Genomic DNA, 17,916 nt, shown 5'->3' with positions numbered 1-17,916 from the left:
ATGCAACCATTTTGCATTGACAGGTGAACAGCTGGGGGAAAACTCAAGTTCAGTTTGCGTCAGGGCGTCTGCATGGATGCAGGGTCAAAGGCCAAAGGCCTGGCACGCTACCTCACCTAACCAGCTAAACCTACCCACCACCTGCACAAAAAAACAGAAAACAAAACCAAAAAACACTGACCACTGGCGGGACCTACACAGACCCTACCCAAAATATACCAGGATAGACCACCCCTATATAAAATAACCCTAGATACAACAGCAATTTATAAAATAGACCCCTGTTAAAAAAAAACAAATCTAAAAAATAAAGTGCAGTACCGTGTCTACACACCTGGTGGCGCTAGAGGCGCACCAAACCACCACCAGTCGACTAGCCATACATCAATTACTATATAAACCAAGTTTCGTACAGATAAAACACACCGTTGCAGATATATGGACAGTTAAGATTCGGCCAATCAGATGCCCTTTATGCAAATGAGGGTGGTTACTAATGAGGGTGAAAGTCGTTTTTACCTCCCTACCTATATGCCATTTTAACCCTAACCTAACCATAGCCCCAAACTAACCCTAAACCCAAACTAACCATTAGGCCAAAGACTACTTTCAATATTTAACACAAAACAATAAAAAAATATGAACAAACAGTCGATCAAACTCATCTATCCATCTATCCATCTATCCATCTATCTATCCATCCATCCATCCATCACTCCATCACTCCATCACTCCATCACTCCATCCATCCATGTATAACACAGGCCTAAAAACATTCACTTTTTCAAACAAAAACTTTTTTTTTTTTAACAAAAAGTTGTTTAAACTCATGTATCTATATATTCATCTATTCATCTATCTATCTATTTATCTATCTATCCATCCATCCATCCATCCATCCATCACTCCATCACTCCATCCATCCATGTATAACACAGGCCTAAAAACATTCACTTTTTCAAACAAAAACATATTTTTTTTAACAAAAAGTGGTTTAAACTCATGTATCTATATATTCATCTATTCATCTATCTATCCATCCATCCATCCATCCATCCATCACTCCATCACTCCATCCATCAATGTAACACAGGCCTAAAAAACATTCACTTTTTCAAACAAAAACATTTTTTTTAACAAAAACATTTTTTTTAACAAAAAGTTGTTTAAACTCATGTACCTATCTATCCATCCATCCATCCATCCATCCATCCATCCATCCATCCATCACTCCATCCATCAATCTATCTATAGAAATAGACACTTACCTGTCAGCATTGGTGCTGTTTCAGCACTCGTGCTGATATGCACGGCAAATGCAACCATTTTGCATTGACAGGTGAACAGCTGGGGGAAAACTCAAGTTCAGTTTGCGTCAGGGCGTCTGCATGGATGCAGGGTCAAAGGCCAAAGGCCTGGCACGCTACCTCACCTAACCAGCTAAACCTACCCACCACCTGCACAAAAAAACAGAAAACAAAACCAAAAAACACTGACCACTGGCGGGACCTACACAGACCCTACCCAAAATATACCAGGATAGACCACCCCTATATAAAATAACCCTAGATACAACAGCAATTTATAAAATAGACCCCTGTTAAAAAAAAACAAATCTAAAAAATAAAGTGCAGTACCGTGTCTACACACCTGGTGGCGCTAGAGGCGCACCAAACCACCACCAGTCGACTAGCCATACATCAATTACTATATAAACCAAGTTTCGTACAGATAAAACACACCGTTGCAGATATATGGACAGTTAAGATTCGGCCAATCAGATGCCCTTTATGCAAATGAGGGTGGTTACTAATGAGGGTGAAAGTCGTTTTTACCTCCCTACCTAACCCCCCTAACCCTAACCCTAACCCTAACCCTAACCCATACAGGCGTCGAGTTGGTTAAAATGGCCGCCATCATTGTTGTGGGTGATGTTGCAGAGCCACATAATTTTTTCTCCGTCCACTGTGACGTCGAGCGTCTCCTCATGTCCATACAGACGTGAGTTATATGCCCCTCACCACATCTAACTAAAACCTACCATGAGTTTTTTCATTAAATTAAACCCTTGTTGGTATAAACCACGGCAATATAGCCCGTTTGATTTGAACCCTGGCGATTTTAGCCCTCTATTTTTTTATTTAATAATTATATATGTATCTCTCTAGGGTGTGACCATTCTCCTTTCTGGGCCTGTGGTGTCCTTTAGTGGTCAGTAGAAAGTAGGCCAGTGCACAGCCATTTCTGGGGCCTTCGGGCCCTAGATCTTGGATTTTTCATTCCCCTAACCCTTTCCGCTAGAAAAAAATGGTGCCGGTCAAAGTGACCGGCAGAGGTTTCGTTTTCCGGACATTTTGATGATATGCCGGTCAAATATCGCCTCTTAATTAGTCAAGTTGAGGAAAACTGGATGCAGGCTATGTAACTTAAAAAATGACATAATCAGGCCGAATGCAACATGTTTATTAGCCTAACTTTCAAATAGACGGAAAAAAACATTTTCTACTATGGTTTTGTACGTTTCTTCATTCAGATCTATTTGCGATCCATTCCATTCTAAACAAACAACGCAGTTTATATGCTTCGTCCTTGTTTCATTATTCATTAAGATAATAATTAATAAATGCGCGCATAATTATCAGTGAACTTGATAAATGTTGCAGATATGTTTTGCTATGCATGCACAAACAAATGCCTTTCAACTTATGTGTGCAAAATTCAGAATAAAATGAATGTGCAGCAATTTGTACAAATAGAGAGTCTAGGTCTACTATACGTGTTGTAGCCATTAAATAAGCTCACTTAGTTTAATATTTGTTAAAATATTATAATGTTATTTTTTAATTTATGTTGATTATGAAAAGTGAACCGCACGAGTAGGATAGGATGCGCAATATCGAGAGACATGGAGCGGGTCAGACATGATTTTGACCACTTAATTAAATTTGGTTTTGTAGAAAGACTTTTTTGAAGTGAATTTCGTTTTGTATAAATTGTATCTTAATTTTAATTTAATTTAATTTAATTTAATAAATAAGAAGCAAATATAGCAGATGATAGGCCTAATCATGCAGGCGCCCGCGCGGTCACTTGCATTGCTCGTGAACTGGAGCGCATCTCATCCTAATTTAACGAAACTCAGCGTAGGCCTCACAGACATGAAATATATCTTAAAGCCTGAAATGTATTTTTAACAATTTAAAACGAAAAGAAATAGGCTACTCTCTGATTATGTAATCCATGATGTGCATTTCTCTCTATAGGCGCGTTCACTACGGAGATGGCGATCGTCAACTTCATCTTTACAGCTGTTGTTGCTGTTAATAAACTAAAAATAATAGGCCTATAATTTTATTAAACAATAAATTAAATGAAATTGTAATTGTATTAAAAAAGCAACAAAAAAAATCCTGTTTAAGGTTTTTTATTTTTTATTTTTTACCTATGCTAATTACGCATTCAATTCAGGTAGGCTACTGAGTCACTGTCCTCAGTGCCCAGAAAAGCGCTGAAACGGAGATGAAGGGGAACCCGTTTTTATTTTATTTTTTTATTTTTTGGCTTATTTTAACTGGCCCATCCAGTTTTCTGGAGGCCCACCTACAATCAAAATCCTGGCGCCGCTAGTGCTTCGCAGCTTCGCATTCCACATTGGAATTCAACCAAGCCATGTAATAATGTTTAATAACTTTCAAACGGTAGAGCCTGTTCCTTTATAACATAGCCAAAGGTCGGTGTATTTTTGCTTTAGACGTTTTAGGATTATTCTCAAATTCAGATTGTGTTAGGGGGGCGGGATTATTAGGCAATTTTAATAGGACAATTTGACCGGAGAGATTTAATTTTGTCGGACATTTCTTTTTTTTTTCGGCCAATGTCCGGTAATTACCGGACAACGGAAACCCTGATATATATATATGTATATATATATATATATATATATATATATATATATATATATATATATATATATATATATATATATATATACATATATATACATATATATACATATATATACATATATATATATATATATATATATATACACAGTATATGATGTGTGTGTATATATATATATATATATATATATATATATATATAAAATATATATATATATATATGTATATATATGTATGTATATATATATATACATTTTAGGGACAAGACACAGAGAATTTTACTTGCCTGACCTGATTAGAACAACGAAAAAAAATCAAATAAAAAGATAACTAGGGAATCACTAAATCGAGAGAATTATTCTGATTTTATGATACACTCAAAATATTCCACAACAAATCCTTTAAATGTAACGATATTCAGAAAGGAACAAGAATAAAAAAATAACTACAAACAAGCCAAAACGAAATAAAAAAATAAAAAAACATTTAAGCTATCCATGACATGACATGATTTATCAACTTTTTGGACTGAAACATTCTGGTTGTTTTTAAACTCAAACATAATTCTTAAATTGAAAACAAACAAACAAAAAAAAAAAAGAATAAAATGGGTATAGTTCTGATATTTGTATAATTTTATATAGAAATAAATGGTGTATAATTGCATTTTTAGAAGATATGAGGCTTTTAGTGTGTCCTTTTTTGACATTACTTTAATCCCTCACTATAGCAAAACCGTTTGAGATTTTATTTTTAAAAATAATCAGTTAACAACATAGGCCTGCTGACTATAAAAATTACAAATATGGAGGTTTTATATATTTTATAACATATGATACAGTGAAGCAACCTCACTTGACGAGTGTCATTTCCTGAATACAATCACAGTTGAAACTGTGACATTGATTTCATACAACAGGTTAATAAACAGTTCCAGTTAAGTCACTTACATTTTAGATGCAATATTGACTGTTTTTGTTCTGCTTCAGCAGTGAAAATAGTTAAACAAAGATCACAGCAGAACCATCACGCATCACGTGTTTTCTCATAACTGAACGATTCAGCATTTTTAACGAATCGGTTGACTCAAAGATTGAATGATCAATACAAATCTGTCTTAATCATGATCGACTCATTCGAACGAATCGTTTGAACGAATGAATCAATGACTCGCTTATTAAGATGGATGCCTGGCGACACCTAATGGCGGTTTAGTGTTGTTTAAAAGCATCATTCTTTCCAACGTGTGTGTGCAACTTTATCAATGTCAGTGTGGATGTCTGTATTTTTCTTTCACTTTTATATTAGCGATTTAAAAGCACCCGCTCGTGTCACACGTCGATTAACCGGTGGGAAAATATCCTCAGACACATACCTAATAAATGTATATTTAAATACAATATTGGCCTACCTGGTAAAAAGTTTTATATACTATTTTGATGTCCTTTTGGACACAAGAGGGCAGTATAGCCCTATGTTTGCTTTTTTGTTTAACCAAATAGCACTAAACAGCCTGTTTTTAACTTTTTCATTCTTCTTGAATTGCAAAAACAGAATAAAATGGGTTTAGTTGTGATATTTGTATACTTTTATATAGAAATAAATGGTATATAATTACATTTTTAGAAAATTTGAGGCTTTTAGTGTTTCCTTTTTGGACATTACTTTAATCCCTCGCCATAGCAAAACCGTTTGAGATATTTATTATCCGTTCACAATTTAGCATATTTAATGTATTTTCATCATGTTGAAAAAGTTTGGTGGGTATAAAATAAATAGTTTAAGAGGAGTGGCTAAAAATTCAGAGGCTGATTTTGCAAAAAAAATCCACATTCAGACCAAATTATCTGACTTCCTGATGGCCGGAGCTAATGAATGTAAATTAGAAAGTTGTCCGGCTTGATGAGAACAATATACAAACTATTTTTTTTTTTACTGTATTTAAAACTAACCCCCCCACTTTTGTCAAAAGCATGTTGAAAGTGACACACTTCCTGCTGCCAGTTGGTGGCGCTATAACTTTGACTCACAATAGTTACATCCATCTGATCGGCCTCTTACCACGAACACACTGCTGAAGTTTCATCAAGATCAGTTAATGTATGCAGAAGTTATTCCACTTCGTGTTTCTCTTTTCTCGCCATAAATTCGATTCCTCGCCACGGCCAAACCGTTCGAGATATCAAAAATCCGTCCGCAATTTAGCATCCTCAAAGTCTTGACTACATGCACACCGAGTTTGGAGGGGACACGGTGAATTTTCTAGGAGGAGTATTTCACATTCCACAGCAAGCGTTTTCCAAACAACCCATAATAGCCGACTTCCTGTTGGGCTGGCATAAAACTTGACCAGGGGAAAGTTGTTCGGCACAATGAGATCTATATGTGTACCGAGTTTCATATTAATTCATGCAAGCGTGTTTGATATATGGACCAAGTTTTAGAACCCCGTTCAAGGGGGCGCTGTTGAGCCCCCCAGCCACGCCCGGGTACCAGCTTCAGCCCGGCCCTGATGGCCGTGGGTTGTGACCTGTGTGCAAAGTTTCAAGAGTTTTCGAGCACGTTAAGGGTCCCAAAAGCCCCTGAAACCTTGAAAACAAACATTAAACTCAACAGAGAAATCCCTCCCACCCCTCACACACACAGAGACAGACAGAGAGAGAGAAAATTCTCCAAATAATCACATTCAAACTAAAATATCTGACTTCCTTTTGGTTGGAGCTAATGAATGTAAATTAGAAAGTTGTCCGGCTTGATGAGAACAATATACGAACCGAGTTTTGTGACTCTATGTAAAACTAAGCCCCCATTTTTGACTAAAGGTGGCGCTACTGAGCCCCTCACCACGCCCGTTTCTGAAACTTTGCACATGTCGACTGGCTAATAAGTGTGATGTGTCTGTCGAGTTTCATGCAATTTCAAGTATGTTAAGAGTCTCAAAAGCATAAAAAAAGAATTTTAAAGTTTGATGCGTTGCCACGGCAACAGTATCTAAGATATCAATAATCCTTTCACAGGTCTACATCTGCCGTGTGTCTACATTGTACACATAAAGTTTGAAGCAAATCGGGTAAAAATAAGAGGGTGATTTCAAAGCATTTTGAAAGTGACACATTCCTGCTGCCAGTTGGTGGCGCTATAACTTTTACTCACAATAGTCACATCCATGTGATCGGCCTCTTACAACGAACACGCTGCGGAAGTTTAATCAAGATCAGTTAATGTATGCAGAAGTTATAACACACTTCCTGTTTCCATTATTCGCCATAAATTCGTTTCCTCGCCACGGCCAAACCGTTCGAGATATCAAAAATCCCCTGGCAATTTTTCATCCTCAATGTCTTGACTTCATGCACACTGAGTTTGTTGGTGATCGGGTGAATTCTCTAGGAGAAGTGTTTCAAATACCAGACCATGCGTTTCCAAACAACCCTTAATAACCGATTTCCTGTTGGGCTGGCATAAAAAGTAAAAGTACGGAAGTTGTTCGGCCCGATGAGATCTATATGTGTACCAAGTTTCATATTATTACATGCAAGCATGTTTGATTTATGGACCAAGTTTTCGGACCCCGTTCAAGGGGGCGCTGTTGAGCCCCCCTGCCACGCCCGTGTCCCAGCTTCAGCCCGGCCCTGATGGCCACCGGTTCTGACCCGTGTGCAAAGTTTCAAGAGTTTTTGAGCATGTTAAGGGGCCCAAAAGTGGCTGAATGGTCGTAAGAAAAATAATAATAAATATAGCTGCGAGCAGCGATTGCGGGCCCAAGCCGGTGGCACCGCCACCCTGGTGCCTGTAATTACACTAAAGCCACCGGGGTGGCGGTGTCACCGGCTTGGGCCCTCCATCGCTGCTCGCAGCTATATATATATATATATATATATATATATATATATATATATGCCAGTTGGTGGCGCTATAACTTTGACTCACAATAGTTACATCCATCTGATCAGCCTCTTACCACAAACACACTGCTGAAGTTTCATCAAGATCAGTTAACGTATGCAGAAGTTATATTACTTCGTGTTTCTCTTTTCTCGCCATTGTTTCCTCGCCACGGCCAAACCGTTCGAGATATCAAAAATCCGTCCGGAATTTATCATCCTCAATGTCTTGACTTCATGCTGACCGAGTTTGGAGGCGATTGGATGAATTCTCTAGGATGAGTACATTAAATTCCACAGCATGCGTTTTTCAAACAACCCATAATAGCCGACTTCCTGTTGGGCGGAGCTAATAACTTAGAGTGCGGAAGTTGTTCGGCCCGATGAGATCTATATGTGTACCGAGTTTCATATTAATTCATGCAAGCGTGTTTGATATATGGACCAAGTTTTCAGACCGTGTCCAAGGGGGCGCTGTTGAGCCCCCCTGCCACGCCCGGGTACCAGCTTCAGCCCGGCTCTGATGACCGTGGGTTCTGACCTGTGTGGAAAGTTTCAAGAGTTTTTGAGCACGTTAAGGGCCCCAAAAGCCCCTGAAACCTTGAAAAACAAAGATTAAATGGAATAGACAATTCCCCCCCCACACACACACACAGACACACAGAGAGAGAGAGAAAATTCTCCAGAAAATCCACATTCAAACCAAAATATCTGACTTCCTGTGGGTCTGAGGTTATGACTGTAAATTAGAAAGGTGTCCTGCTTGATGAGAACAATACACCTACCAAGTTTTGTGATTCTAGGAAAAACTAAGCCCCCATTTTTGACTAAAGGTGGCGCTACTGAGCCATTCCACCACGCCCGTTTCTGAAACTTTGCACATGTCTACTGTATAATAAATGTGATGTGTCTGTCGAGTTTCATGCATTTTCAAGCATGTGAAGAGTCTCAAAAGCATCCGAAAAGAATATTAAAGTTTGATGCGTTGCCACGGCAACAGTATCTAAGATATCAATAATCCTTTCACAGGTCTACATCTGCCGTGTGTCTACATTGTACACATAAAGTTTTAAGCAAATCGGGTAAAAATAAGAAAGTGATTTCAAAGCATTTTGAAAGTGACACACTTCCTGTTGCCAGTTGGTGGCGCTATAACTTTGACTCACAAAGGTCACATCCATGTGATCGGCCTCTTACAACGAATACACTGCTGAAGTTTCAGCAAGATCAGATAATGTATGCAGAAGTTATAACACACTTCCTGTGTCCCATTATTCGCCATAAATTCGTTTCCTCGCCACGGCCAAACCGTTCGAGATATCAAAAATCTGTTCGCAAGAATTCATCCTCAATGTCTTGACTTCATTCACACCGAGTTTGGAGGCGATCGGATGAATTCCCTAGGAGGAGTATTTCACATTCCATTGTATGCGTTTTCCAAACAACGTATAATAACCGACTTCCTGTTGGGCTGGTGTAAAACTTAGAGCACGAAAGTTGTGCGGCCCGATGAGATCTATATGTGTACTGAGTTTCATATTATTACATGCAAGCGTGTTTGATATATGGACCAAGATTTCGGACCCCATTCCAGGGGGCGCTGTCGAGCCCCCCTGCCACGCCCGGGTACCAGCTTCAGTCCGGCCCTGATGGGCTTGGGCCCTAATAATCCTAACGAAAACAATAGGGCCTTCGCCCTTTCAGGGCTTGGGCCCTAATAATAATAATCCTATCGAAAACAATAGGGCTCTGCGCTCTTTCAGGGCTTGGGCCCTAATAATAATCCTACCGAAAACAATAGGGCTCTGCGCCTTTTCAGGGCTTGGGCCCTAATAATAAATAATCCTACCGAAAACAATAGGGCCTTCGCCCTTTCAGGGCTTGGGCCCTAATAATATTAAGAAGAGGATCTATAACTTCTGGAAGCATCTCTTTCAGTACCTTAGTAGGTATAGGGTCTAATATACATGTTGTTGATTTTGATGATTTAACAAGTTTAGACAATTCATCATCTCCTATAGCAAAGAACGAATGGAATTGTTCCTCAGGGGATCTATAGCACAATATCTGATGTGATACTGTAATAGACGGTTGCATGGTTATAAATTTCTCTCTGATAGTATCAACTTTATCAAGTCCTTACTGCTGTGCTGTTTGGAAATGTCCGAACCTATTGCAGCTTTATTTCCCATATTTTATTTAAGTATTCTTTATTTACTGTAATTATTTTATAATTAATTTAGCCACTGTATTAAATAAATACCTAGGGTTGTGTATGTTTTCTTCTAAGATAGTCAAAAAGATTCTTAAATCTAAAAAAAAACAAAAAAACATCCTTTACCAAGCTTGCATTTTTATAGCTTATATTCTAATGCATTTTCAGTTATATATAATTTTTTTTATGGAGCTGTTTTATTACCCATTTTGACTATTTTTGATTAGAAGTGTCCATGTTAATGAATTTAATAACACTTTTTATAAATCATTGTTTTAAGCAAATAGAGTACAGTTTTTATGACCTTTTTTTGTGGAAGAATTATTTATACAGGCCCCCATAGTGTGTATTATAGTAAATAGGCTCAATAATGATTTTGTGATTATTTAGTGGTGAATAAGTTCAAACAGATCATCATCATTCATTAAAGAAAAAGGAGAATAAAGAAAATGTCTTTATATTAAAAAAGGAGAGAGAATCACATGTATAATCAATGACTTTGGGCCTGCAAACATTAAGACAATAAAAAGTTGTATAAAATACTCAGCAGTACGTTTTGGAATAATTTCTTTATAAATGAATGTTTTTGATTAGTGACACCAAAAAGAACAGAGCAACATCATGCTAGTCTAATAATTTAAAACCAACAATAATATTTACATTATTCATTTCCTGTACACATGTTTTGCTGGGGGAATTACAGATTGATCTGAAATGTCTTTAACAAACCCATTTTTCACCCAACAGTTGGTTTGTTTGTTAACACATTCAATAACCTCCATTTGTTTTCACAGTACTGAGAATTTGTCACATTATTAATGAAATAAATAGAAGCTACAGTTGCAATTGCTGCTGCATGTCGGTTGCATAATTGCTGTGAGTGAGCAGAATCCTGCCTCCCTGAATACTGCTGTAGTGTTTCAGAAAGAGATGATGAAAGAGAGAGGCTTTGCAGCGGCAGGAGAATGTGGCGTTATACAGATTTTACAGCCCTGAAAGATGTGATTGCGTACAAACACTGTCATTAAAGGGGCCTATCATCATTTATCTTGTTCCCCCGAAGGTCCACTTATAATGCATGTCAAGGTTTTTTTCCTACTACACTTTTGTCTTCAATGTAAACATCTCTTCACGTGAAATGAGTGAAATGAGTGTGTCTGCTGTGGGTTCAATCTAGTTTTTAACTGCTCCATCCTTCAATAACAGCCTCTTTGTGAAGATGCATCAGATCGACAGATTCATAAATCAATCTGCACAGAAATGTGTCGCTCAGACTGAAGTGATCAGGGATCTTGTTGAAAAACATGAGCTGTTTGTTTCTAACTTTGAAGGCTCTGCAGCGCCACGGCACAAGCTTTTACACACTTAACCACATTTTACTCTCATTGTAATTTCTGCTGGTGATCAGACTGTTAGGCCCCGTCCACACTACTGCGTTTTCGTTTAGAAACGGAGAATTAAAATGAATACGATCTCCGTCCACACCAGCGTTTTAGCTGCGTATTAGAATTGATCTCCGTCCACATTAAAACGACTGAAAACGCAGATCACGTGACCATTCACCAACACTGGGCATGCGCGTACCGGTGTAAACACAACTTCATTGATAAAAATTATCCCACCATGCGCTGGTTTTTCCCAGGTTAACCCAAAACCGACGCTCCATGTACGGTCGATACCGCCGCTGCACACGGGAATTGTCACAGATCGCTCGAATAATAGCTTGCCTCCGGCACATGTAGGCAGTTATAGCATTGTAAAATGCAGAATTTACTTGCACAACAGCTGCTAGCAAAGATATACGCCATGACTGATGACACCCAATCATAGAGCCGAGCGCGAGCCTCTACTACGTCATTGTTTCTAAAGTCCTCCGTTTTGACCCATCCAGACTAAAACGCCCTCCGGAGATTCAAAACGAAAAACGGGTCGGCAGCGTTTCTAAACTTCTCCGTTTTGGGTCTCCGTTTTTGCCGTTTTAGTGTGGACGGGAGGTGCAAACGTAGCAAAAGGTCTCAGTTTTTAAACGAAAACGCAGTAGTGTGGACGGGGCCTTAGACATCATGACTGGGAGGCGCAAGTTTCCAAACACTGAGTAGGCGTTATTAACGTGTTCATACACTGATGTTCACATCAGAAAGTTGAAGTGCAGAACGAGTTGTTTTCACAGCATGGGGTTAAAATGAACTCTCCAGCTCTCCATTCCTCACATTAAGCCACAAAAATAAAAATATGAACATAAACACAATGTGTCAGTGCAGTTTCACTGCAAATGATGTGACAATAACATGGAAAATTGTGTTTAACACAAATGTAAAATACATTTGCACAAGTGGTAAAAATGTCTGGCTAGTAAATATTCCAAATTCATCCACTATTGGCAGACGTTATTATTGGACCCTGGATTCTGTGAGTCAGTAACGCGAACATCTCCTCATGATACGACCCCTTCAGAAGAGTTTTGTGATGGCATGAAATGAAGCACAGATGTGAAAGGCAGAAACACTACCGTGTGTTACAGCTACTCGTCTCGCCTCTGTAGCAGCTGCTCAGATAAAAGCACGATAAATCAAAATGAGGTATTCCTGTTTAGGGAGGTTTATGGTTATTTCAGCACTAATTCCTTGTGTGTGATTCACGGCTGAACGGCAGACATTCAGAATTGTCTCGTATTGGCATGACTGTAATGATTTGCAGAAACGAACAGCAAGTGCAGTCCAGAGTTTTGCCCTTTTTATACTAAAATCACATGAGTTGGTGTTCTTACAAAACAGAAAAGTCTTTCCTTTATGCATAAAAGACGTTTTGGTGCAAACACAGATGTCTGTGTCTTATCTCCTTGGGTCATGAGTTCCTTGAGTTTTTCCACTCATTTTGCACGGAACAATTAAACTTGAGTCCGCTTTTCTCTCTCACACGTCTTTCACACGCTGCAATACGATTGGCTGAGAGAACAGCATCATAGGCTGGATTCTTTAGGGGGGAAGTCCAGGTTGGTAACCATGGTGACGACAGAGAGGATGTCGTCGGGGGCGATGAGGCTGGTGTTGCGTTGCATTGAGATGATGCGTTCCTCGACACATCCCGCAGACAGACGAGCCTCGGCCTCGTGATCCCAACACTCCTCGATTGTCTCACAGAGCATCGCCAGACCCTACAGGACAGAAAACCAATCAGACTCTTCTCTGATCAGCATGATTTCAGATCTTCCTAAGAGCATCTGGAGCTTCAATGGGAGCAAGAAAATCTGACCAACTGTATACAATTTTTTAAAAAGAATCGCAAAATATATAATTTAATAAAAAAAAAGTCATATATTTCTTCCATATTTTTTATAACTTTACTTTGTATTTCTCAAAATACAGTAGCTTTTTCTAACTACTAAATGCTCACTAAAACAACAGATTTTTTTTTCGTTATTCGATAAAGCTGAATTCTAATAAAATATAAATATTAGGTGAAAAAGTATTTTTGTGTGAGTGTGTGTGTGTGTGAATGTGTGTGTGAGTGAGAGAAAGAGAGTGTGTGTGTGTGTGTGTGACTGAGTGAGTGAGTGAGTGAGTGAGTGAGTGAGTGTGTGTGAGTGTGTGTGTGTGTGTGTGTGTGTTCTACCGTATGTTTTAGCCAGTCTTCTCTGAATATCGGTCGTAGTTTCTTATGCACAACGACGTCCTGCATGTCCTCCAGAGATGGATGAAGACCCGCCTCCTCCTCGAACGGCAGAGAGAACTCATCCACAGGACCTGAGAGAGACACACGCACGGTCACTACCAGTTTACACACACACATCTCATGAGTCTCTGAGTGAATGAGCTTTACCGTCGGCTGCTGTACATCGCGTGGCCAGTTCCCACAGCACCAGACCCACCGCGTACATGTCGATTCTGAGGAACGCGTCGCGCTGGAAACTGATCGCTCCCTCCAACACCTCAGGAGCCATGTAGCGTCGTGTTCCCACCTTTAACACACACACACACACACACACACACACACACACACACACACACTGCTGATGGAACCTTCACCAGCATTATTATCAACAATCAGCTAATACTTTAAATCTGTCACAAATAAGGACTAGTCAGAGTCAACAAAGGTCTGCAATTAATTGTTTTTTTGGGGAAAAAAACTACTTGCATCAAAAAAAAAAAATCATAATTTTTTTCCTGTTTTTAAGCACATGCAAATATCGTACTTACCTGTCCGTGTGTGTCACCTGTAGATTTCCCTGCCTCAAACTTCAGCGCCAGGCCAAAGTCGGCCATACAGGCGGTTAAATCGCTCTTCAGTAACACATTCTTACTTTTGATATCTCTGAGAGAGAGAGAGAGAGAGAGAGAGAGAGAGAGAGAGAGAGAGAGAGAGAATAACAATGAGTAACCTGGACAACAAATAATTACACACACTGCCATCTGACTGGGGGCTGCAAACCAGTTCTGGGGGTCCGTGAAAAAGTTTAGAGAAAAATAGTGTAAATAAATAAAAGTCAAAAAATAAGTAAACATATAAATAAATAATTCCTCTAACAGTACATTACTATGAGTAGAAATTTTAATTTAATTTAACTAAACTAAATATTTTCCAAATAATATTTTACACATATTTATAGTATACATTTTTTACAGTATACAGTCTTTATACAGGAAACTATATTGATGACTGTTCAAAATGAGGATGGGGTCCTCACACGAGAATGATCATATTCGGGCCTCTAAAACACTGATCTGTACCTGTGTGCAATGGCAGGCTTGTGTCCGTCCTTCAGGTTGGGTATGTCCTCATGTAAATACGCCAAGCCGCGCACAAACGTTTGAGCTATCAGGCACAGCTCATTCCAGGACACAACATTAGCCTTCAGGAAGTCCGTCAATGAGCCCTGAGTACAAACACACACACACACACACACACGATATCATCAACACTCAATCAGTCTCTGTCAGTTGTGCAACATAGTAAGGTCATGTGACAGTAATGTAGCATGCTACTGTTACATGTCAACATCAAATCAAAACTAATCATTCTTATTTTTTAATGTATTGCAATGTTTATCGTAAATTATTTATCTGAGAACATAATTATTTTTTAAATTCATGAGGCTCGTAATCTTTCATCAAAAACATTAAACCTCCCCTTTCCCTCGCAACAACATCTCATCACAACAAATTATCAAAACAACAACAATACAATCAGTTCCCGATGGACAAAATCAAGTCCTGCCCTACATTTTTACTCCTTCCAGAAGTAGTTTCACTCAGATATACTTACTTCCCAATAGGGAAGAAAAGATTGGGAAGACATTTATCATTATATACTGTTTGTGTACTACACATTTGTTAAATATTAGGGATTAAACACTGTACAGTATGCAGTAATCACTGTACACTAATATCTATTATGAGTGTAGCCGATGACAAACACTTACATGACTATGTTCACAGGTGTGGGTGTGTGTGTGTGTGTGTGTGTGTGTGTGTGTATATGTGTGTGTTTATGTACCTTCTCATGGTACGCTGTGATGAGCCAGAGCTCTATATCCACTCCGCTTCCTCTTTTTTCTGCTCCGATGAAGTGAAGGATATTTTCATGCTTCATTCCACTCACACTATAAATCTCATATTCATTCTGCCATGACTGCTTATTCTGAAAGAGATCAAAAACAAAAACTTGCAAAATTACCCACATTTAAAGTTATATGACTATTTATAAATAGTCAATATGCACAATAACTTAGTTCTTGAAGTGGGCCAGCACTTCTACATTTTAATCTGTAGCGGACCCTCACTTTATTACTTCTCACATGTTGCCAGTACTCTGACTGCCCACACCAAAACATAGAATCAGGGCCAGGCTATTCATTAATTGTACACATCATGGATTCAGACCTTTTATGTGCTGTATGAACTGAACGGACCAATTATCTGCGTAATATAATAAATAAAAAAAATTCATTTTGCATTAATGGCGTGCGGATCCCCGTAAGGACGTTCACGCTCCAAAAATTATAAGATTTCCACGAGCCGTTCCTTTCGCAATGCTGGTGATATAATGTGGAATCCATTTGAATTCTATTGAGAATGTAGTAAAACGCTATGGAGAAAGTCAAACGTGATCTAAAACAACCACATATACTAAAAATGATGGAAAGAGGGGAAAACATCATCCTGCACTAACATAAATTAGAACGCTTTTTAAACTCCTCAGTACCACCTTTAAGAGAATTTATCGCGTTGTATTGTATTTATTGTGGTATATATTGATTAATTTGTAGAGTGAAATCCCTTGTAATTAAGGAAATGTATTTTTCATTAAAGATTTATATTACAATTGTGGTATGTTGTAGAAATAGTTTCTAAATGTAATGGATGCTATTTTTCATAATAAATGTTAAAGAAAGGAAAAAGATAACAGTGGCCTAAGAATGGTAATGAGGAGCCATCAATGGTCTTACCTGTGATTAGATCCTTATTGTAAAATGCTAAAAAAAATAACAAAAAAATCCTGCAAAAATAAATAAACAAACAAACCTCACGAGGCGAGCATGCCTCCGTTAAACAATTCACACTTTTGCCCCACAATGTTCAAACCAAAACTGCTCCCTTGCAACCAATGGACACAACCAATTGCATTATATCAAACAACATCTGGACAAACCAGGGACTTTTGTGAGGATCCTGTTTGTGGACTTCAGCTCGGCCTTCAACACCATTACACCAAACCTCCTCCTGCCCAAATTACCCCAGCTCTCTGTGCCCTCCTCCATCTGTCAGTGGATAACCAGCTTCCTGACAGGCAGGCAGCAGATAGTGAGGCACAGAACATTCTCATTAAGCACCCGCGTGATCAACACTGGTGCCCCAAGGGGTGCGTTCTCTCCCCACTACTCTTCTCCCACTGCTCTTCTCCCCACTGCTCTTCTCCCCACTGCTCTTCTCCCACTGCTCTTCTCCCACTGCTCTTCTCCCCACTGCTCTTCTACCCACTACTCTTCTCCCACTGCTCTTCTCCCCATTACTCTTCTCCCCACTGCTCTTCACACACTGCTCTTCTCCCCACTGCTCTTCACACACTGCTCTTCTCCCCACTCTTCTCTCCACTGCTCTTCTCCCACTGCTCTTCTACCCACTACTCTTCACACACTGCTCTTCTCCCCACTCTTCTCTCCACTGCTCTTCTCCCACTGCTCTTCACCCCACTGCTCTTCTACCCACTACTCTTCTCCCACTGCTCTTCTCCCCATTACTCTTCTCCCCACTGCTCTTCACACACTGCTCTTCTCCCCACTGCTCTTCACACACTGCTCTTCTCCCCACTCTTCTCTCCACTGCTCTTCTCCCACTGCTCTTCTACCCACTACTCTTCACACACTGCTCTTCTCCCCACTCTTCTCTCCACTGCTCTTCTCCCACTGCTCTTCACCCCACTGCTCTTCTACCCACTACTCTTCTCCCACTGCTCTTCTCCCCATTACTCTTCTCCCCACTGCTCTTCACACACTGCTCTTCTCCCCACTCTTCTCCCACTGCTCTTCTCCCCACTGCTCTTCTCCCCACTGCTCTTCTCCCCACTGCTCTTCTCCCCACTGCTCTTCTCCCCACTGCTCTTCTACCCACTACTCTTCTCCCCACTCTTCTCCCCACTCTTCTCCCACTGCTCTTCTCCCCACTGCTCTTCTCCCCACTGCTCTTCTCCCCACTGCTCTTCACACACTGCTCTTCTCCCACTGCTCTTCTCCCCACTGCTCTTCTCCCCACTGCTCTTCTCCCCACTGCTCTTCTACCCACTGCTCTTCTACCCACTGCTCTTCTCCCCACTGCTCTTCACACACTGCTCTTCTCCCCACTGCTCTTCACACACTGCTCTTCTCCCCACTCTTCTCTCCCCACTCTTCTCCCACTGCTCTTCTCCCCACTGCTAT

General features: G+C 39.7%; 1 protein-coding gene across 2 annotated transcripts in view; it reads right to left on the bottom strand.

The window, feature by feature from the left end:
• Positions 1-10,551: 10,551 nt before the first annotated feature.
• acvr2ab (activin A receptor type 2Ab) overlaps positions 10,552-17,916 on the bottom strand; it is a 46,220-nt gene continuing 38,855 nt past the window's right edge. For both annotated transcript variants that reach the window (XM_084129336.1, XM_084129337.1), the window contains exons 6-11: positions 15,498-15,641; positions 14,732-14,877; positions 14,201-14,315; positions 13,821-13,959; positions 13,614-13,744; positions 10,552-13,155 (exon numbers count right to left, since the gene is read on the bottom strand). In XM_084129336.1, the coding sequence (XP_083985462.1) occupies positions 12,961-13,155; positions 13,614-13,744; positions 13,821-13,959; positions 14,201-14,315; positions 14,732-14,877; positions 15,498-15,641 (870 nt within the window). In that variant the 3' untranslated portion in view covers positions 10,552-12,960. The remainder of the gene's footprint in view (positions 13,156-13,613; positions 13,745-13,820; positions 13,960-14,200; positions 14,316-14,731; positions 14,878-15,497; positions 15,642-17,916) is intronic.

Source organism: Abramis brama, assembly GCF_963993115.1.
Source record: "Abramis brama genome assembly, chromosome: 11".
NCBI lineage: Eukaryota > Metazoa > Chordata > Actinopteri > Cypriniformes > Leuciscidae > Abramis > Abramis brama.
The sequence above is the reverse complement of the archived record's forward strand: the minus strand, read 5'-3'. Positions and strand labels throughout refer to the sequence as shown.